At 47.9% G+C, this 22,598-nt stretch overlaps 1 protein-coding gene across 1 annotated transcript in view; it reads left to right on the plus strand.

Annotated features, from left to right (window-relative positions):
• The window catches only part of LOC144166943 (uncharacterized), a 101,136-nt gene that overhangs the window by 60,676 nt on the left and 17,862 nt on the right, over positions 1 to 22,598 (plus strand). Inside the window, exons 12-15 of the mRNA XM_077696378.1 lie at positions 1,321 to 1,408; positions 11,286 to 11,444; positions 16,427 to 16,559; positions 18,484 to 18,713. Coding sequence (XP_077552504.1) covers positions 1,321 to 1,408; positions 11,286 to 11,444; positions 16,427 to 16,559; positions 18,484 to 18,713 — 610 coding nt within the window. The remainder of the gene's footprint in view (positions 1 to 1,320; positions 1,409 to 11,285; positions 11,445 to 16,426; positions 16,560 to 18,483; positions 18,714 to 22,598) is intronic.

The following is a 22,598-nucleotide window of genomic DNA, read 5'->3' on the forward strand; positions in this document are numbered from 1 at the left end:
TGGCTCAGTGGCTACAGCATTGCCCTCCGTAGCACGTGGTTGTCGGTTCGACTTTAAGCCACGCGTTTTTCCGATAGGCTGTAAAAACATACCTACACGTGGGCACACGAATTTGTCTTTAGCTAAAGACCCTCATTTGTACCTTAGTAAAATCGTGGTTTTATATTGCACCTGTCCTTTTAGCCGACGTGCAGTTCACGTGCCGTACGTGCCCGCAGAAGTCTTGAAGATACCTTCTTGGTTTTAAAATCAGATGAGGTTGTGGAGTTTCTATCTAAGAATGAACTACCACAGTTCCATTTCTACGCCTTCTCTATTGATGTGAAGTTACCCCAAATGGAAGTTACTACTACTCGTTACCGCAAATGGAAGTTTTATCGGTTGTGAGGAATGACATTCATGATTTCGGCCATGTGACTTTTCAAAACTCTATCCGTCTGAACGCGGACAATTCGATTTCCATGCAACGGATTTATCTCTCCTCCATTGCGGTTGATTTTAATGATCAGTTGTTCAACCAAAATAAGGCGCGTGTATCAATTCTCGTATAGACGGTTTTAGGTTACCGGACTTTATCCTGTGTTTACAAGTGTATTGCTAAGCACCTTGCCGCAGATTTTCATGCGAAGGTTTTTAGATACGTAGATGACTTTCTTGCCGTTTCCGAAGGTGCGCATCCTGCGGATGTAAATCTTGCACTCAACGTTGCGTTAGGAACTTTCTAGTCTTGCGGACTTGGTTTACTTTGGTTTACTTGATTTACTGGAATTGGTATACTTGGTGTAGACTTTACTTCTCAATTGCCACAGAGAGGATGATTGCAATTTGTTGACCTCAACATGTCCTTTCAGAAAGACTAGGTGGGCTAGATGTACCAGCTCCGTTCCAAAAAGCATGACTTAACTATGACTCAGCCAATCCAAAAGTGTTAAAATGTGTATATATAGCACAGACTGCGGAGTGCGATTAAGAAATCCTGCTGACGCTGCATTTCTTGTAGTGTGCAGTGTCAGGGGAAATACGAAATACCTGATTACTGCTCGTTTCCGGAAGATACCTTGGCCGCCATTGCCAGAAACCTCAAAGAGGTGCAGCCTACGACCGTTCCGGCCAGCACGACAGTGTGCAACAGAGTCCTATATAAGCTTCAGATAACGCGTACGCGCTTTAGACGCACAGCCTTCAGGGCACTAGAACAGATTATGTGACGTACCTAGTACATGCGCACTAATTATGAAATTATTGTTGAAAGCGCCGGTCTTGATATGGACGTGGCGACAGCACGTAGAAAGTAACATCTGCCGTTTCACCACCTCTCAGGTATACGCTGTTAATCGACCCCAATGTGGAGTACGGAGCCCTGAGAAATGGAACCTGGACCGGCCTCGTGGGAGACGTCTTTTATAGGGTGGGTGCCTTCGCGAGGCGGTCCATTCCTGTATGCGTATGAGCTCTGGAAGTCAATTGACCCCACTCATACAGGAAGTCCGTTTCTTTATTTTGTTTCAAAACTATCAGCTAGAAACATCTTAACTATTGTCGCTAAATGTTAATATAGTGGTCACAGCAGTAGCTTTGCCAGCCGTCAACAACCCCCAGTTACAGCGGGAAAGCCAGCTTTCGAAATCGCCAACCTCTTGGGCCCAGTTTTTCAACCACGCGGTGATGTCAGCAATAGTATCACTTAATTTTTTGTACCCTTGACCAAACCATATGCTGTTACCTTCCATGTGTTACCGCTTTACAAGGAATGTCCCTGGGGGAACCTCACTTACTAGCGATGCGTGCAAGGGGACTGGCTTGCACGTCATTTGAGAGGAAGGTAAGCGCTAATAATTCTGCAGGACTTATTAGGAGCATGTATAAATAGAATTTATTTGCTTTCGACAGGATACAAGAAAGAACATAAAAATACACCGAATTGATGGCGTACTGCCAAAAGGCACACTCAACGGACCAGAAAAAGCGACACTTACGGACGAACGGCATAGATTCTCAGCTTTTGTGCCATCGCATCGCAATTCTCGGAAAGCTCTGCGGTAATGACCGACGTTTTGTCGCACAGTTAAAATTGCACGTTCAACATAGCTTTTTCCTCTATATCGCGTTTTATACGCCTTGCTGCACCTTCCCCGGAGTACATATTCGTTAAGGATAGTCCGCGCGACCGCCACATTTGGCGACTGACACAAAAACCACATAGAATAATGTTTGTACGTTCGTATGTGAAACAAAGGCTCCTTGTGAACAAAATTTCTTGTGCTTAAAGCGGTTTGCGAGGATACTGAGAAAGTTGCTCTCAAACCGAACTGAAAACTTTCTGGTATTTGTCTTTCGCGCCTCTTGCCTATAAACTCAAATTCCGTGACGGGTGTTACTTGTAAGCCCCACAGTCGTCGCCTGAAGGACGACGCCGAAACGTCCCACCTCATTCGAGTGGCCGATGGCGGGACACCCACCGTGCTCGGGACGTGCCCTGTCCACGTTACGGCAGCCAACGCCCACACTGCTGTTCTGTTTGCACTGCTTCAAAATTGCTCCCGTGAACTTATTTATGCACTTCACTTGTTATCACATAACACTGCCACCACTGATTGTTCAACCGGTTCCCTACGCCTCGAGCTGCCGCTTCCCCCCGCCTCTCACGAAGGACCCAACGGGAGGCTTTGTTCCAAGGACTACATTCACTTCGCTCCACGAGCAGGGATCTATGTCCCCTTTTCCTGCAATTCACAAATTCTCGACGGCGATTACGTCGAGTCGCCAGTGCTCGACGTGATGCTTACGCACAGTTTGATCTTGCCGCATTCCCTCGTGACTGTGGCCCACAGCAAAGTCAGTCTTCCAATCCTCAATTTCGGGTTCTCGCCGCTAGACCTTGCGCGCGGCATGTCGTTGGCCACGCTTGCACCGGTACACGACTACGGGGTTTCGTCTGCATCCTTCAACGCAACACCAACCGAGGCAAACGCACACGCCCAGCTCATCCTCGGGCTAATGCCCACCTCTATAAGATGGCTGCTACGGATCTCATTCCTGCCCAAGCCTAAAAACCCCGACGCCGTTTGGAGACATACAACGACATATTTTATTTTGTCGATCGCTATTTCGGACAGGCCTCAGTAGTAACGCATAGCATCAACACAGGAGACGCCAGCCTAGTGTGCAAGCGGCCGTATTGCGTGTTCTAAGCAAAGCGGCTCATTATGGTAACGAAAGTGAACAAAATGCTTCCTAAAGGCATCATCGAGCATTCCTGAAGCCCATGGGAGTCACCGGTTGTATTGGTGAAAAAGAAATACGACACGTGGCCATTCTGCATCGACTATTAGTAACTTAAAAAGATCAGAAAAGGATGTTTATCCAGTTCCGCAGAACGACGATGCCCTAGGATGCCTTCATGAAGCCGCGTATTTTTCTTGCTTTGATCTTCCAGGTGACTGTCGACGACATGAACCCAAAAAAGGCGGTTTTTGTCACGCCTAACTGGCTCTATCATTTCCCAGTAATGCCATTTGACCTTTGTAACGCTCCTGGAACATTTGAGCGATTGATGGACTCTGTTACATGGCTTTGCTTTTGGGACAACGTCATTCTTTTTTTGCCAACGTTTCCAACGAACCTTGATCGCCTCTCTGGTACTGTTGCCATTTTTCGCCGAGCCGTACTGAAGCTAAACTCTACAAAATGTTAGCTTGGACGACAGGAAGTCCCCATACCTGGAAGCCTTGTCGATGCCAACGGAGTGCAGCCCGACCTTGATAAAATTCAAGCTGTACGTTCATTTTCTGTTCAGCGATCATCAAAAGATGGGCGTGGGTTTATGCTTCAAGTTCCACCCATTCGTCTCAAACTTTACTGAGATCGCTCGCCGTCTCACCAAACTCCTCAAGAATGATGTCCAGTCTACTTGGGGACCTCTTACCAAGAAGCTGGTTTTCGTTGGATTGTCACCACTTTGACCAGCTCTTCAATCTTGGACCACTTTGATCCTTCTGCCGTAACGGAAGTACGCCCCGACGCCAGTGGCCATGGAATAGAGGTTATTCTAGCCCAAGTCCAGAGCGGCCACGACAGAGTAATTGTCTACGCCGGTTGCATCCGGTCCTCCGCAGAAAGCAACTACACCATCACAGAACGAGAGTGCCTTGCACTGATGAGGGCTGTAGGCAGTTTAAGTACTGTCCTAATTGGGACAGTACTTAAACGACTGCCTATTTATTACAGTGACGGACCAACAGGCGCTCTGCTGGTTGTCGTCCCTGGAAGACCCCAGAGGATGACTCGGTCGCTGGCCTGCAAGAAAGCGCGTTCCGTGCCGTCAACAAGGTCGGCAAGTCGAACAAAGGCACTAACTGTCGGCCCTGTCGGTACCCCGGAAAACGCTGACACCAGCGTCGATGCCCAAGTTTTGGCAATTTCCAATTTTTTCGGATAGGTGACGAACAGCGCCGCGACTCTTCGTTTCGCTCAATCATACACCGCCTCCAAAGTAATCGTACTGACCTTTCATTATGTGCGTTCCTCCTGCGTGATGGAGTGTACCATCGCAACTACCGCTCTGATGGACGCGAAGTTTTACTCGTTGTACCTTAATATTTGCATCAATACGCGCTCAAACAGCTCCATGATGAGCTCTTGGCTGGCGATCTGGGAGATACGCAATCTTATGACCGAGCTCGGCGGCGTTTTTTTTTTTCGGCTCGATCTTTAGGAATCTGCCAAACGTTATGTCAGCGCCTGTGACCTCTGCCAGTGCAGCAAAACAGCAACTACGCTTCCTGCAGGCCAACTCCATTCTCTAGATACCCATTTCGAACCTTTCTTTTTTATCGGCGTAAACTTCCTCGTTCCATTTCCTTTGTCCCATTCCGGTAACACGTGCACTGCAGGTGCTACAGAGTATACGCACCTCGCTAAGCCATCACGGGTGCTATACTGACCAGCAGTGCCACGGATGTTGCCGAGTTTCTCCTCAAAATATGATCTTGGAACATGGTGCTCCGCGGGAGCTTCTTATAGAGCGTGGCCGTTGTTTTTTATCCAAGGTAGTTGATGACATACTTCGATGGTACTCCACCCGTCACAGTCTTACCACAGCGCATCCCCCACACATTAGCCGCCGGACAGAATAGTTCAACCGAACACTAACTGACATGCTAACCATGTAAGTTTTCTCTGATCATAGAGACTGGATACAGGCTTGCTTTCGTGATATTCGCCAACAATTTTCCCAGCACAGTGCCAGTGGCTCTTGACAAGTTTGTTACGCCCTTTGCGCGATAACGCGGACTGCGCTAGCACGTCATGTTGCGCATGCACGACGGCGTGAAACGACCCCAACAGCCGGTTATGACGATAAGCACCGCATGGCGACTTTTCCGCCAAGCTCTCTTATCCGCCTGTGGACGCCTGTTCGCCGTGTGGACATTTCCAAAAAGTTAAAGGCCCGATACACCTGTCCTTATCAGATGGTACGCCACGTGGCGGATGTCACATACGAAGTTTCTCCTGTTTGCCCGACCTCATCGTCCCATACGCCCCCTTTATCTCACATTGTTTGTGAGTCTCGCCTCAACGCGGTGGCTCAGTGTCTAAGGCGTTGCGCTGCTGAGCACGAGGTCGCGGGTTCGATTCCCGGCCGCGGCGGCCGCTTTTCTGATGGAGGCGAGAAGCAAAAACGCCCGTGTGTACGAGATTTCGGCGCACGTTAAAGATCCCCAGGTGGTCAAAATTAATCCGGAGCCCTCCACTACGGCGCGCCTCATCGTCTGCGTCGCGTCGGCGCGTTAAACCCTATTGGCGGTGAGCGCGAACACAGGCGGCGCTGCGAAGCGCGCCTCCGTGACGTCAGCTTAGGGATTCTCGCATTTGTCGTCTGCTTCACTCAGGATCGCTCTCCCTGCTGTTTCTTTGCGCTCGGTCAACGTCTGATGCTTGTCCGCACCAGAATTGGCGTGTGGGTAACTTTTTATCATAATAATAGGCTTAAAATCGCATACTCATGGTGTCCATTAAAGTATAGTTTTGGATGCCGCTGCGGAGAAACATTGCCGGCGCCACCCCATTCCTTGCGAAGCCGGTCCTGTGCGGAGCGCGAAGAGTCGGAGCTAGGCGTCAGCTTCTCGTGTAAGCATTCGAACAAAAGGAACAGTCAGCTGCTAATAACCGACAACAGCGAAAATGGAAGACCAAAACGAATTCTAGGCCTTCAGGGCTGTCGGCTTTGGCAGAAGGCATCACGATTCCCGGTAATCATATCTAAGGTAAAACAGTTTTTGCAACCTTGCCGAACGCTCGAACGCATTTTGTCACATCACTTTACGTTGTCAAGGCATGAAAGTTTGCCGACGTGCACTATAGACTGCAAAAACTGTAGGTTAAGCTCCAAATAACCCAGTGTGTATATACGCGCTTGCTGATTCTATACCAGGCATCTAACCAGTATGGAGGTTTATTCAGCAAAACGAGTCACGTCTTCGTTAAATAGTAACACCTATATGTTTGTTAAGACCTGGAGGGATATTTCGGAACATTTTGCACAGCCATATCTTCCCGATATTCGGATATGCGTTATAGGAAAACTGCACTCAAGAGGAGGAGGAGGAGGATAGGAAGGAGGGGAAAACTTTGTTTAACAATTAAATCGATCTGGTTAGTGGGCCGGGTCCTCAGTCGAGGACAAGAGAGTAAAAGTAATTTTCTTCAAATCATAGAACGCCATCCCGCGTAGAATATGATTTGTTCTTCGCGCCTGGAAGGGTTGAAAAGCAATAAAGAGCTACTTGGAATTCTTCTTCGGTTTCGAGTCTTGTAATATATGCAGGTATACTATTTATCACGTTAGTTAGCGAGTATATCATGCCTTCAACACCGTAATCATGTCATCATTGTTCGAGTTGAGAGTCAGTTCGTTATGATAACGATATAATTACGATAGAAATTCGGAGCACAAAAGCCGTCTTCGAGTACTGTGGACCACGTTGTTAAGGGCGCGATCGCGGTGGCGTAGCACAAACCTTCTCATTGTATTTGCATGTGAATAAACAAAACACGCTGCGGATATGCACCTTCTTGCACGCAGCCGTAATGAAAGCCAATTTGTGAAGAAGGGAATGTATGCCATACAAAATGAAGGAAATATCCACACGACCTTTGTGAGGCTCCCAAACATCCCGAAACCTCCTAATAAGAAGTTGGTGACGGCGCAGAAAAATTAATGCGTTGGGCAGAAAAAAAAAGCGAGAAACATTAATCTGATACAAGACAACAACGAAAGAAACAGAAGAAAGTCGCTTTATTTCCTGCTGTGCGATGAGCGTGTAGAGGCCGCTGCTTGGTACGTAGTATTAGACTGTTGACTCGTTATAGGAGCATCTCAAAAATACTGCAGGGAAGCCTACGCATTTTGAATACTTATCGAGAAGCTCTGATCGCTGATCCTCGCGAATAAGCAAGAAAGGACGAGTTACACACGATCTTCTGACCGATACCCTGAAGAAAGTTGTTCTCTATCTCTTCGTGTGTTGCAAACTTGTGGGGGATACAGCTTCAAATTATTCAGATGCGTCAGAAGCTGGCAAAATAACTGAGTCGCTAGAAATACGCTCTTTAACGCACTACAGCAACGAAGCGGGCGATTTCTAGCCCAGGCACTGTTGCCCCTCACAAGTGGAGTGTAGCAGACGACAGCAGCGCGAATCCCTAAGCCGACGTCAGAGCCAGGGGGCGCCACTCAAAGATCTCACCGCCAATAATGAATCAATCGAGTCTCGCCTCAATGCCTAGCGGACGCCTACCGCTAGCGACCCTTAGCCAGCACAGGAACAGTGCATTCGCCGCCGGGGATGGCGTTATGTGACGCTAGCGCACAGACTGACAAATGACGAAGAAGTAGGAGTGACTGTAGATGTTGATAAATGTTGGGATACGATTAGAGAAACAGGACGTTCTTCGGTCGTCTTGAGGACAATCTGCTCGCAATCGCTGCGGTGGTCTCTGCGTTGGCTACCCTCTGCAAATACTGTCAATAGTTCTTTTGTTCATCCTGACAATATAATAGAAAAAAGGTTAAATAGTTGGTATTCACCAGCCACTTAATATACCAGCTCGAATGATTTGTCACGAAACCAAGGACGACGACGCTTTCTTCAAGTGTGTTGGAGCGAACTTCTGCTCCCCTGAGAACTCAACGGATACACAAGCGACAGAGCAGCAGTCAACAAAGGGATGTGCGACGTGCGTGTCGCCAAATCGAATAGCGCGTTGCTTGCCCTGCGAGCATTCATCTTTTGCCGTAATGCTTCAAAAATAATAGAATCAGTTGCAGAACATCGGTGATCGAATACGAACATTCTGTTGGAGTGACGACAGGGTGACACCATTTTTCTATCAAATAAAATATCCCCCGTGGTATACGAAAGAAAGAGAAGGAAATGCACCGTGCCGCTCTTCTGAGACAAGAAAGTTGGGCGCTGCAAGACACTGGCAACATAATTTTGAAATGAACAAACCAGAGAGAATAGTTCTCGGCAATATCAAGGGGGCTTGTTTGTACTGCTGCGAAACGTCGACGTTTGCCACGATCAATTGTAGTGGTGCCGCCAGGTTTGTATGGTCGTCGCACCTGAATACTATATGGAGCTAAAACTGCTAAAACAAGACTAACACTGCTTTATTGTCAGCCATATTACGTCACAGTTAACCTTGTGTAGCAGCGTACTTTGTGACCCCAATGAAGTTTAGTACGTTGCCGGAGGCTAGTTCTTTATAATAATAATACGCGGTTGCACTTCATTTCTGCGGTCACTTTCAATATATCGCACTGTCACAAAAACACCATTCCCGTTGGTAGGATCCAAGAATAAAACTTCTTATTATTCTCCAATTTCTATGTGTACTTGTTTTCTTGTTCTTGTTCTATGTGATCTTGTTTTTAGCGCGCTGCATTATCTTGGTGTTCTTGCCTTTGGCGCAATTTGAACACTCTGTCCATTTACTCACGCACTACTACCAGTTAAGCGGGAGCCAAATAGCCACCGTTCACGCTTTGTAAATATAGCTTTCACGCCTTGTCGTGAGCAACGCTGGTACAATGGCAGGTATAATTGCCGAGGAAAATATAACTCACGTTGCACTCATGTAAAAAGCGTGCTTTCAGACGACATATAAAGCGGCTGTACGCACAACTGTGCACTTCATTAGAACACTCCGAGTAACTAACGGAGGCCCTGTTCTTTCTCTTTTTTTTTCTTTTTAAGCTGAACAGTGAAGCTGTCAAGCTGACAATCTGGCCAACAAGCTTCAAAACCTGTAATCTTCCATAACATTGAACAGAGAATCTCTGAAATTCACAGTCTATCTGCTTACATACAAGAATGCGGCGTCTCTACAAAATTAATTTGTAAATATTAAAAGTTCCTAAACAAAAACAAGAGTGAAATCAATCTAAAATGCGCTGGCTATTACCATACCCTCTAATGCAAAATTTGTGCGCAGCACGAACAGCAGCCTTCTCGGTCACGGCATATATCTTCTGCGTTTCAGAAAGTGATCGCGCGATGAGCGAACGTACGGCAGTGCGCGCTACCCTGCTTTAGCTGGGAGCGCGTCGCCGCCGCCGACCCGCGTGTTGTGGGAGACCATGTTTCAGCCTCCCGTAAAAATGTCACGTGGTCCGGATTAACCACACAAGGGGCAGCAGCGAGCATGTTGCAAATTGTGTTTGAACCTACCGCGCAAACGACATGTGGCTCGGATTAGCGGCGAACGATACAGCGTCTGTGGAAGCGTCACGGGGAGGGCACTGCTTGGCCGAGACCCATGGCGTAAGTGTGACGGGGAGGCAGTGAGAGAGATGATGGCATGGCCGTGCATGCCGCTCTCCTGCTCAGCCTTCGCCACACGCATGTAACTTCTCCTCACCCTTCGCCATCCGTGTTCTTTCTGCCAGCGCTGCTCGTTCGCTCACTTGGTCACGCGGACATCGATAGACGCTGAACCGTGAAGCCCAGATACCGGCCACCAAAGGGCTGTGTCAAAAATCACAACCAAAGCCCCTTTATTTGGAGAACGATGGCCTAAAAGTAAAGTTTTCTTCACGCAAACTGAGTTAAATCAAAGCTAAAAAATCCACGCTCTCAAAGTCCAGATTCTGAACTCCCAAAGGCCAAAACCAAAGTCAATTTCAACTAAGCCAAAGCTCAAAGCCAACGCCAGCGCTACAAACCCGACGGCAATGCTAAGCGACCCGGATGCAACGCTTGCCCATTCGGATAGACGTATGCTTCATAACGCGAAAGACCGAGGTTCGCTTCCAAGCGCGGAATGCCTTGCTTCGTCGTCATCGTCCTCACCATCTGCCCTCTCGTTGTGCGAAGTTGGGTTTCCCGCACTTCGTTTTCCTTTATATCCGGCATCAGTGGGACCAAAAAGCGTTTGCTTTGTTATACCAGAAATTTGTCCCGTGCATTGTCCGCTGCGGGCAGGTGCCTTTACGCCAAGTAGCCCAGCTATGCACTTTGGGCAATTTCATATCTCAATAGCGTTATGTTTTAAGGTAGTTTCTCGTTGTTTACCACAAACATTCTCACCGTGTTTTGCAGCGAAGCAGTATACCTGTACCAGTTAAAAAAATGTTCGTGTCCGCGTCCGCAGGAAGTGCCAGGCTAGATGAACGAACTTACTTGCACCGCCAGGAATCAAAGCTGGACCCGAATAGAGAAACGCAGCGCCAGCCCGTCGTCTTTGCGACTAAGCTACGACCGCGGAAAGAGGCGGGGAGACAGGCGGTGTACTCAACGAGCACAGGCTCTCGTGTGAAATGAAAACCGCATAATGTACGATAACGCGTTCCCGTGGTTTGGATTAGCGACAAACGGAATAGCGTCTTTGAGACGGTGTCAGGGCCTTGGCCGAAACTCCTAAAAAAAGAGTGAGGCGGAGGCAGTAACAGAGCCATAGCAGCGCCTGCCGCCCTCCTCCACACCCTTCTGCAGGCGCTCCTCTCTGTTTTCTTATCTGCCATTGCTGCCGCGCTTGTTCCTTCGGCAACGTGGACGCCGACCCCGCGAAACCCAGGTAACGGCTGCCAGAGTGTCTAGTTCCACTCTTTTTAGATCCACGTGCGTGAATTCAAAAGACGTCGCATGTGTAATCGTTGTGGGTGCCAGTCCAACCACCTTCACAGGTGGCAGAGCGCACTGCATCAAGTTTCTTCACAAGCTTTGTTTCTCGTCTGCAAGCAACATTGTCCGTTGAAAACTTGCGAGAACTTTCTATTGCAGAGAAGCCACCTGGCCCTGAGTGAGATCAGCTACACCCTGAATCGCACGGACGTCATCAACTACATGTATCCTGTCCTGTACGACGTGCTGTCATACGTCACCAAGGCACCGAAAGTGATTCCATTCGCCATGGCGATAGTGAAGCCCTTCAACGATGACGTGAGTTTATGTCTGATTCACGGCGACACTTTGTAATGTGTCGGTACTTGTCTATTGGGAAACCTGAGAGAATAGCGCGCAAAACAACACACTCGATAAAACGCTTAACAACGCTTAGCAACGCTTAAGACACAAAAAAAAATAACAACGCTTAAGAGAAAAACAGCGTTGAATAAGAACCCCAGTTTATTGCTTGCAGTAACCTTGCATGCACAACTGCAAGGTAATAAAAAAAAGCTCTAATAGGCAACCAGATCTTGAAATGGGGCTAGTTGGTTTTTTACTCGGGACATTGCGGGCGCTAGGCGGGGCAAGGACGAGGATTAGTGCGCTTCATTTGTGTGTGTAGATCCTCGTCCTTGTCCCGCCTAGCGCCAGCAATATTCCGAGTCTAATAGGCAACTATACATAAAATTCATTAATAAGAATCAATAACGTTGCTATTTCCTGGCAAATAAAAAAGCGCCTGCAGTAGCAAATCTTGCTATGTCGACAGTGTTGTGTTTGCGTTTCCTAATTGTACGTCCCTTTTTTCGCGCAGTTGTGTAACGTTTCAACACCCACCACCCAGCCAACTTGCTCCCTATTCTGAGTGAATGGTTGAGCATTTCCTGGTAGTAGGGCCAACCATAAGCACCGATGTATGTAGTGGTGCGGTTCAGCTTTGATAAGCAGAAGAAATGTGAGTCTAATAGCGGCAGCTGGGGTGCGAGTTGTGAATACAATACACGAAGAGCGGCGGTGTGCCTGCTCAAAGAAGTGACGAATTTTGTTATGATAGATATAAAAGGAATGGAGATGAAAAGAGAACGCCTCGTAAGAGGCGATGAAGGGCGTGAACGGTTAACGAAACAAATCTCCACAGCTTTCATCCATGGTCGGGCCATTTGAATCATTAAGCTTTAAATGCTTTAAATCCTTTAAAGGCAAGGTGCTCGGTAAAGCTGGGTGCAGCGTCCACGGTTTCTGGCTGATGGGCTGGTAGGAAGAGAATGGCCATGAGAAATATCTTTTTGCTGTAAAAGCGGACGTTAGCACTACTTTTCGAAGGGCTTGCGAAGCCCGTATCAATGTCGACGCTTTAGGACGCCTGCGAGGCACCGGGACTGGCTACTCATAGGTTGTCTTCTCAGTAGCTCTTAAAGAAAGAGAATAGATAGCTACTAAGGAACACACCTTTCACGTGGTAATGCAAACGGAATCATTCAATAGGATTACCCAAACGTTCCAAGCAAAGCACCATCCGTGAGCACCCGTGTAGCGACGCATTGTCATAGTTGTGAACAAGATGACCAATCGCTACTGGAGCCCCAATATTTGTAAGACTTTGTTCCATCGGAGTCAGTGCAGCACAAGGAGCCAATGAAGCAGGGTGACGAGTTATCACCGTCCTCAAGAAGGGCCACGGTGTATCTCTCCGCTCTACCGAATTTTGATTATGGTCGTCCTACTAATGGGGGAGTTGAAAAATATGATGTCTTGCCTCCCTCGAGCCCATCATCATCATCATGATCACATATTCGACTAAACCACTCATCAGAACTAGTCTTGCCGGCTCGTCGTACCTTTCTCCACACTTTTGAGGCCGAAACCCCGGACCAAGAGACCTCCGGAGCTGAGCCACTGCGAGCGAAATTGTCTTATTTCCGCCTTCTCACCTCTGGGGAATAGAAATGAAGCCGCCGTTCCAGCGAACCCGTTGAGAAAGGTTGGGCCAGCCAAAGAAGAAGAAGCGAGCCGGAACCATTCATACCGCATCGCCTTTGCCGACTTATGAATTGCGCCTTCGTGACTGCGTGACTCCCACTACTACGGCGCCGACTTCTGCCCCGTGAGCGTGACCCCAGCCACATTGACGTCTGTGACGCTGAGCTGGACAATGGAGGCCCTCATCGAAAGACGGCGGATCGTGCGGGAGCGACGAAAACTTGTTATCGGCAAAGTTGAAAACTTTTTACGCATCAGGCTACCACGCATATGTGAGTTAACTGATCGGTTATGAATTTTGTCTGACCGAAACGATTGCGTAGAAAATATTAACCGGGAAATAGAAAATATCGTAGGCATTGAAAAGCTCGAAACAGAGTTGTTTGAAGCCTTTGATTTTGAAGGCAGGGTAATATCGGCGAAAGTTCAACTGGCAATGAAGATAACCCATGCCAAAACTAACCGACAAGCTCGCACAGCGTCCGTGAAAGCTCGAATTTGGTCAGGCCTCCGACAGCTCCGAAGGGATGAACATATAGATACGGAAAACGTGGAAACACTTCATGAAAAAAAGAATGTTGGACCCCCAAATCACAGATGCCACTACAATCCAGCATTCAATTTGCAAGACATATTGCCAATGAAGAACGGCTGTCTTGGGTGCTGTGGCGCAAATTCTTCATACCATCTAACGGACAAATAACTGCTCAGAGCAAACTGAAATTCTTCTGAATAAAGAGAGACTACAGCAAGCGGAAAACAGCGTTGACGATTCGACCATTGGCTATCAGGCACCAAGAATGACAAATGCGCCAGTTGAAGTATCCGACCAGGAGAAATTACAAGAAACAGACAGCAGCGGGCCATCTGAATGGCCAGAGAAAAAAGCTAACTCGTTTCTGGAGCACCCGCACATGCTGCCTAGAGTAAGAGATCCCACCAAGCCTCTGAAATGTCACCAGAAATGCAGGGAAAGAACTACCACGTCGAAAAAGAAGAAATTTTGGACAGCGTTCGTTCGCTAAGTGATGCATTCAAGATGCAAGCGGCAACATTGGACACAGACTCGTAAAGTGAAGCGGAAAGACCGAGTCACGAACAGCCTCCAGAAGACGGAGAAAATAGAGCTAAAGAAAAGACGGAGGAAAATAGTGCCTATCATTCTACAGAAGTCTGCAAGGCGTTTCAAAGTGATGCGAGTATGAGTTTCTGTGATGAACAAAACGACTGCTGGCTCGCTAACGAAGTTTCCACCGAGAAGGTGCAATGGAAAAATGGCAGAGATAAAAAAGGATAAAGAAGGATAAGAATGGGGTTGAGTGCATACGGCAGACATTCTCACATAATAAACGGGAGCCTACCATTGTCCCTGAAGAATAAAGTGTATCTCACCTACGGGGCAGAAACTTGGATGTTTACTAGAGGGTTCAACTTAAATTTAGAACGACTCAGCGGGCGATGCAGCGGAAGATGATAGGTGTAACATTCAGGGAAAAGAAGAAAGCGGAGTGGGTCAGGGACAAACGCGTGTTAAGGGCATCTTATTTGAAATTAAGAAGACGAAATGGACGTGGGCAGGGCAAGTAATGCGAAGGCAATTTAACCGTTGGTCATTAAGGATAGCAGAGTGGATCCCTAGAGAAGGCACGCGTTGCAGAGGGCGGCAGAAAGTTAGATGGGCAGATGAAATCAAGAAGCTCGCGGGATAAATTGGTCGAAAAAGGAACGCTCGTTGGGTTGGTTTTTCCGACAGTATGCGAAAAAAGTCGCCCCGGAAGACACGCGTAAAATAAAAACTGCGCAGTAAGACTCCGGCACCTGTGAGATGAAAGCAAGCACAAAAAAAAATTAATGCCGTTCCACTCAATATGAAAGCTATCAGAAGTTATTCGCCATAATTGGCTGCGGCGCCGTTATTCGCCCACTGCTCAATTTCAAATTTCCCGCCTTCCCAACGCTCGCGCGCCCCCTGCCTGAAACTGCGCCAGCTTGAGTTCCCTCCCTTTTGCACTTACTTTAATTTCGTATGCTGGAGCTGCTTTGCGTCATTTCGAACGCATTATTTTTTTCTAGCGGGGCTGGAGCTTTTCTGCATCCCTTCAAAGGCGCCATTTTTTTTCTTTTTTTGCGCGGCCGCTTTTTTTGCTTACATCGTAAAAACCAAACCTACGAGCGTTCGCGGCTGCCGGTTATATACACAGATTTTGCCTTAAATGTAACTGCAGTTTTCTTTGCGCTAAGTAACGGGGAGATAGATGTATGAGAAGCGCCAGCGGTTAAAGATGTTTGAACGGTCACGACTATTTAAACTGGTTGGTTTCGGAAGCCTCCGCGTGGCTCCCGGACGCCCGTACAGAAGGCTCTACTTAGGCGGCGCAGCGAGATAACGAACCTAATGCCGCAGTCGCATCGACTGTTAGCGAGCTGAGACGACAAGGGGAACGCATTATTAAAGTGCTCTGCACTGAAAAGAATAGAGCTCCGGCTCGTGCTGCTCCAGGCAGAGGAAGCAGCAGCACATCGAAGGCGGGAACTTTGAATTGCACTGGGCAAACGTCAGTTGGATTCATCAACAGAGGAGTGAGGCAAGGAGGCGAAGAGCGCGAGGGGTGGTAGCAATGGGGGTGTAAGGGCGCCGCAGATGGCGTATCCCTGCTCTGAACTTCCAATGGCTTTCAAGTTGAGTGGAATGGCTTTAAATTTTGATTAAACGACAGACGAGGATCAGTAGGCAGGGGAATTCGCAAAAACTGCCGTCGACGCGCATTCGACAGTGCTGCGGCAGCTCTTCTCTGGGATATCTGTCCGATGGCGACGTGGACAGTGTTGTTTATACAAAATTCCACGTTTCGCGGCACCCGGTGAAACCGAAACTGCGACTGGCCGCATTGAAAACGCCTCTAATTAAACAACCGTCACACCCTCAAGCAAAGGATGTTTCCCCACGTGGTAAGTAGGTCATTAGATACTTATCGCAACAAAAACACGCGATGAAAAATTTTGGTGTGTGTGCCGCTATAATAATTTGATACATAGAGCGGAGTGTGGCTTGGGCATTTTCTCACCTCCCTGATGTGGATTGCGAATCATCCCCCTAATTAAGAGGTTACAAGGAGTTACGTTGGTAGTCAGCAGAATACCCGTTGGCTGTGAGCAGAATACCCGTGATACAGCCTTGCTTTCGCCATGGCTGTAGCAACGAGCATGGGACCAGAGCCTACATGCTGGAGAACGGTTTGCGTTGCATACTGCATTACCCCGCACTTGTTTTTCAGGTCTGGGGCTGTGTGCTCTGCTCACTGGTGGCCTCGTCGTTACTGCTGTTGAGTCTACGCTGGAGCCCGCGGCACAGAGACGACGACAACAAGCCCGACTTCTGGTTTCTCCTGTCCACCTTGAGCCGTCAGAGTAGGTCGCTGAGCTGATTTCAATCGGCTGCTGGTCTGATCCAACAAGCCTGTTTGAGGCCGCTCAGAGATGCAGTAAAGGGTAGTATTTTTATTCAGGCATACGAAAACTTCCCTTTTCCCTCCTTACACTCTGCGTTCTCGATGATACACGACGTCTCACGCAGGAAAGCACAGAGCATCACATCCGCTTTTCTTTGCTTTTTTTCGTTTTCCCTGAGTGGCCACTATGCGGGCTGGCGCTGACTTTGATCCTCACAATAAAAGCGCTACAACAAAAAAATCTGTAATAATTAAAAGTTATTCTGAACAACTAACTAGGTGCAGCTAACTAGGTGCAGGTAACTGGGTGCAGCTAAATAGGCGCAGCTAACAACTAACTAGGTGCTGCACCTAGCTGGGTGCAGACTCAGATATAGAACAATAATGATAACATATCCCTGGCTGCGTTTACGCGGCTATGACAGATGTGCAGCGAACTCACTTTCAGTAGAACCGGCATCTTGTGCACGGCATACCGCGCTTTGAGTGAGGGCACCGTTAAGCTTGGACGCCTTATATCGCAGCTTCGCGAGCTCGCTGCGATGCGCTTAGTTCGTAGTCACGTTAACGGGGCCTCAAGGGAGCACAGGCATGATATATCCTGGTCAGACAGATATGGCAAAAAAGAGTACCGTAGATAGGAAGTTTCGAAATAAATTTCGGAACAAAATCTGAACAAAGCTTGTCAAGCCGTTGGGTAGAGCTAGAACCCCTCGAGGCGAGGGGCATTCGGGTACACCTCATAAAAGGGACAATGTTGGTGAATTATCGTACGCCTAACAGGAAGTATACGCCATTGAGGCGTCGATTGATTACCTGGAATGCAAATAGAGAAGGATGGAAATGCAGTAGGGGGATCTTTGAAGTTATTGAGGACTGGATTATGCGCTCACTCTAAGACAAATTTCTTACTGGGGGCGACTTTACAATACTTTCTGCAGTAATAAGCCCAACTTCATAAGTATCCTTGTATGAATGTACTTTACACACATCCAAAAAAAAAGAACATTCTGGGAGCGAGCTCCTCAACGATCTGCCTGCTTTTCCAAATAGCAGCAGGACGTACGGATGCAAACACTTTTGTAGCTTGTGCTTCGAAAAATTTTCACTGAAAGTGGCCTCTGTAAAATTATAAAATAAAAACTCTTTTAGTAGTAAACTACTGGCTAGCCTTTCTGCCGAATATTTTTGACAGTAGCTGCTGGCCCTTGTTTTGAGATTATATCAAGGAGGAAGGAAATGTGCTCGAAGGAATTTAATGCTGCGTACATGCGCAAGTACTTGAGAACTATACCAAACTTTTATAAAGAGGGGAATGGCTTTGCAGAGTCGTCCTTATTCCTGGAGCCTTGATCTCGCGTCGCGGCGAAAGCACTTCCGATTGGGCACAGCTGATCCTCGGGCCGAAGCTGGCCAAGGCTTTGTCACAAAGCTCTGTGAAAAGGGAAAGGTTGGGGTTCGTCATCATCAACATAAGCCTGTTTGTGCCCACTGCACGACGAAAGCCTCTCCCAAATATTTCCGGCCATGCCTATCGGGTGCTATCTGAGTCCATGTTTCCCCCCAAAATTTTAGTAGCTCATCTCACGAACGAGTTCTCGGCCGACACCTAGTGCGTTTGCGGCCTAGGGGCAGCCACCCTGTTAAACGATGCTCCACCTGTTGTCCCTCATTCGCATTACGCAACCAGCCCATGCCAATTCCCTCCGCCTTATTAGAACTATATTGGGGGATACTATGTTATATCTGCTGCAGCGCCTATTTTCGGTAGAACAAGGCATAGAGCTCGTAACACAGTGACGATCTTTCGGATCGCAAGGAACGGCTCAGCACAGATCGCAAATTGTGTCCTCAGTAGCCTAGCAGCAGGACTTTGCGCGCAGATCCGTGGGAGAACGAGCACGACAGCGCTGCCTACCGCGTCTTCCTCGTGCCCTGGTGGTTGCTGGTCCTGGTGCTGACAACCACGTACAGCGCCCGCCTGGTGGCCATGATGAGCGTGGCCGTGTACGAGCCCTGGCTCAGCGACCTGGAGAGCCTCGAGCGTGCGCTGGCCAGACGGGAGTTGCTGCTGTGCACGCACAGCGCCACCATCTTCATCGAGTACATCAAAGTGCGCAACGGGGGCGGCAATTTTTAAATTGTGCTCCCCCATCAATCTCTTTCACAGTACTTCGGTAATACGCAGAGATGGCGAGGGCCTACGGTAATTGCCTGTAATGCGCCGGCAGCATATGGTGATTGCGTAACAGTGTGTGGCCTTACAATGGCCTCATTAGTCGTACTTTTCTAGTCGAAGGCAAAAAACTCCTGCTCATTTTTGTGTAGCAGCCGAATTCATAGTTTTCACAATTACAGTGCGTCTACAGTTTCCTGAATACTACCGAGAACTATCGACCACATGTATTTCTGGTATTTAGCTTAAAGGGACACTAAAGGAAACTATCAAGTTTGCTTCACGTGATAGTTCAACCGCCCTATAGCACTTCCAGCTTTTATTCGGCGGCGAAAGATTCTTTAAGTGCAGAGAATTCACCAATGGAAAAATGTGTTTCTTCCCTCGCGCCATTCCCAGACATTTCGCGTAACGCAAATGGCTACTGGAAGTGAGGGAGACAGCGGTGTCTTCTAGCACGAAAACTAAAACCTCTTAAGCGGATCATCGTGGCTGCAGGAGCCACATGTAGCGCTCTCGGTGCATACGGCAAAACAGCTTGCCCGCCCTACACGTCCCTAAGCTGTCGCTCTGTGTGCGCCAATCTTGGTGTCACACGGGACGTGCGGTGGTGGTTAAACACTGTGAATGTGGTTCTCACTTGACCTGCAAAACGTCTAGCGGACAGTGGTTGAGGCCTTTACACAGTGGCTTGTCCAGCTGTCTATGCACTCGGCTTGATTACGTGGCGCCATCTGTTAGTTCCACTGGTAACAGCGGCCAATGCATAGTACAAAAACGGTGCCTAGGTAATCCGGTTTAAAGGCAGTACGCGTGGATTTCACTGCTATTGCTATGCAGGCGTGCATGTGCACTATCATCCGGAAACTTGAAAAAGGCGTTGAAATTTACGGCGGCTTGACAGAGGGCTTACCTACGCAGCCTTGGCATGTGTCGGAATGGGCGCCGGCAGGATTTTGTCTGGGGGAGGGGGGGGGATGGGAGGCAAACTCATTGCACCATGGTAGGAGGCAGAGGGGGTAAAAAAGATCCCAGGCCATCTCCACTAACGTAGAAACTAAGGAGGCGCGAAGCACGCAGATGGGCGAAGCACGGATATGAAACCGTTGGGGAATACAGGTGTGCTGAAAAAATCCCGTGTCTGTGAAGCACGAAGCGTTCTAGCGCGAGGCGTAAACAGGTGTCCCGGTGTTTTTCCTTGTACACATTATGTTATAGCGCGAGGCGTAAAGGAATTTCCCGGTGGTTTAGTACCATGACTACATGAGCGGCTATTGCGACGACGACGACGTCAGGTGACGCCAACAGCCCCAGCCCCTAGGGGCTTGGCCCCTAATAGAGGGGACGAAATTCCTCAACTTTCAAGAAACACTGTGTAGATGACGGAAGAAAGCTCATTACTGTTAAGGATTGCAATTTCAACTTCTGAAATGTGTATCAACGCTCTTGGGCCACATCAAGAAACTCCTTCGTTTCATAACAGCAACATATTATTAATCGGAACGATCGAAGGCACATGTTTTTGAAACAGTTGTTTAGCGCCGATGAAATAACCACGTAAACATATATAATTTTTCCAGGCAAGACTATGTTGTGTTTATTTTGTAGGAAGACATTCTCAGAGGCACTCAGGCGCGCTCATCGCAAAGTGGTTATCCCAATGAACGTTCTATGCCACTACTCCTAATGCTTTTCGCGATCCGTGAAAGTATATCGACTCCGTACAGACTGTTAGCGGACATCACTGAGCAGCGTGGCTTTTTCACAAGCCAAGTCGAGCTAAAGGAATGCTCGTTTGGGACAACACGTCGTCGTGAGGAATGTGATGGTTGTTTGCACAGCGTGACTGATATGGTAATGCATAGATCCCTTTAGCGAATCCTAGAAGATTCATCGGGCATCCATTAATGTCCGTATTCATTTACAATCAATGCTCAAGTTCAGCTTCACAGTCGAAGTTACCGTGGCGGAAGCATATCTTAGTGGCTCGCAGAGATTCGTCGCAAAATCTTGCTTGTTTCTTCGGCGAATGTTGGTAGTGTGGCGTGTCTCGAATTTTTTCACGCCCTGGTAACAGAGGCCTAAAGAAATAGTGAAGATGCTACGAGTGTTCTTCGGCAGTTTCAAAATGTTTGGCCAGAGAATTTCGAGTGCAACCATGTCCGGCGCACTGACGTTCGTACCTAGTTGCCCTGCTGTCTGTTCGATGTCTCAGTAAAAGTTTGAGAAGGATTTTTTCCGCTTTTATCCTGTGCTCGGAAATTGGGTCCATGAGAAGACTTATCTACTTCTGCACCTCTGAAGTGTCCATCTGTCTATTTAAAACGCGCATTTTGTAAGAAAGTGCGCGTGAAAATATATACGATTATGTGTGCTACATTTTTTCCATTGAGGCATGCTTAATATGTAGAGCATCTGACTTCCCGGTGTTACCCCATGAGTCCATTCATTGCGCAAGACAAACGAGTAATACGCCTTTCTTTGAAGCTTTCAACTAAATCTAGATTGACTAAACACTGGCAGTTTGGAAAAAAAAATATACGTACGTTCCAACTCGAAACAGCAAACTCCAACCGAAGCGCATGAATGCCAGCCCTTCGAACGCCCTTGACACGGCCCTTGAGTTGCCCGGCGCCTGCCGTCAGGCATGGGGATCGTTAACAGAGAACCAAGGCAAAGTTAATCAGGGATGTACAGCCTCGATCAAAAGTTTGCGGACCAGGCAAATTGCAATTTCGGGTTATTTTTCTTCCTATAGCAGCCCCACAAACTGACGAATGCACGCGAGATATCGTATAAGTACCGAACTAACAAAAACTACCACACACAGTGCTCCGGTCTGCCGTGCGGCAGAGTAAACTCAAAATTGTTGCTTTCGTGGTCCGTAAACGTCTGTTCTTGGGTGTAGAAGAGAAGTAATTCTCGAATCCGTCTCAAGGCGAAACTTTGGTTTTTCAAAGAAAATGCCCGGCGCCGATGTGATGAGTAAAGGCTACCAGGGGTGGCTCGCTAACGTCTTTGTTGGTTGTGTATACTTGCGTTCCCTGTGAAGAAATATATGGTCCCCCTCCCTCGCCCCCCCCCCCCCCCCCCACACACACACTTCTTTACGTTTGGTCACAAAGAACATACCGGAAAGTTTCTGCGCTTATCAATGTTCGGGGGAAAATAAGCAAGCGCGAGGCGGATGAGAAAGGGTAGTAACAAGTAACCACTAAACTACCGACCCATCTCTCTGACTAGCACCATTTGTAAAATAATTGAGCATATCATAGATTCCCAAGTTAATAAGTACCTAGAAGATCATACCGCCATTTTTAAATTCCGACACGGTTTCCGTAAAGGTTACTCGTGTGAGACCCAATTGGCCGGATTTACTAACGATTTGTATACTTCAGTAGACCCCGGGTTGCAAGTTGATGCAGTCTTCCTTGATTTCTCTAAAGCCTCCGATCGCGTTCCTCACCATAGACTACTCCTCAAGCTATCTAAATGTAATCTACATTCTGTAGTTCTAGCTTGGATTAAAAATTTCCTTACTTCTAGACTTCAGTTTACATTTGTTAACAATCACGCATCTGCTTTCGCTCAAGTAACACCAGGGGTCCCTCAAGTTAGCGTATTAGACCATTACCTTTTCTAGTCTACATTAACGACCTTCCCTCTTGTGTATCATCCCGTGTTCGCCTATCTGCCGATGACCTCGTAATTTACCGTACCATTTCTCCTGATACCGACCGTTGCAGTCTCCAATCTAACGTTGATACTATTAACGCTTGGTGCGTAAGATGATGGATGCCCCTTAATTTATCTAAAACAAAG

Source organism: Haemaphysalis longicornis, unplaced genomic scaffold (assembly GCF_048455015.1).
Source record: "Haemaphysalis longicornis isolate Haplotype H1 unplaced genomic scaffold, Haemaphysalis longicornis Haplotype H1 scaffold_2, whole genome shotgun sequence".
NCBI classification, from domain to species: Eukaryota; Metazoa; Arthropoda; class Arachnida; order Ixodida; family Ixodidae; genus Haemaphysalis; species Haemaphysalis longicornis.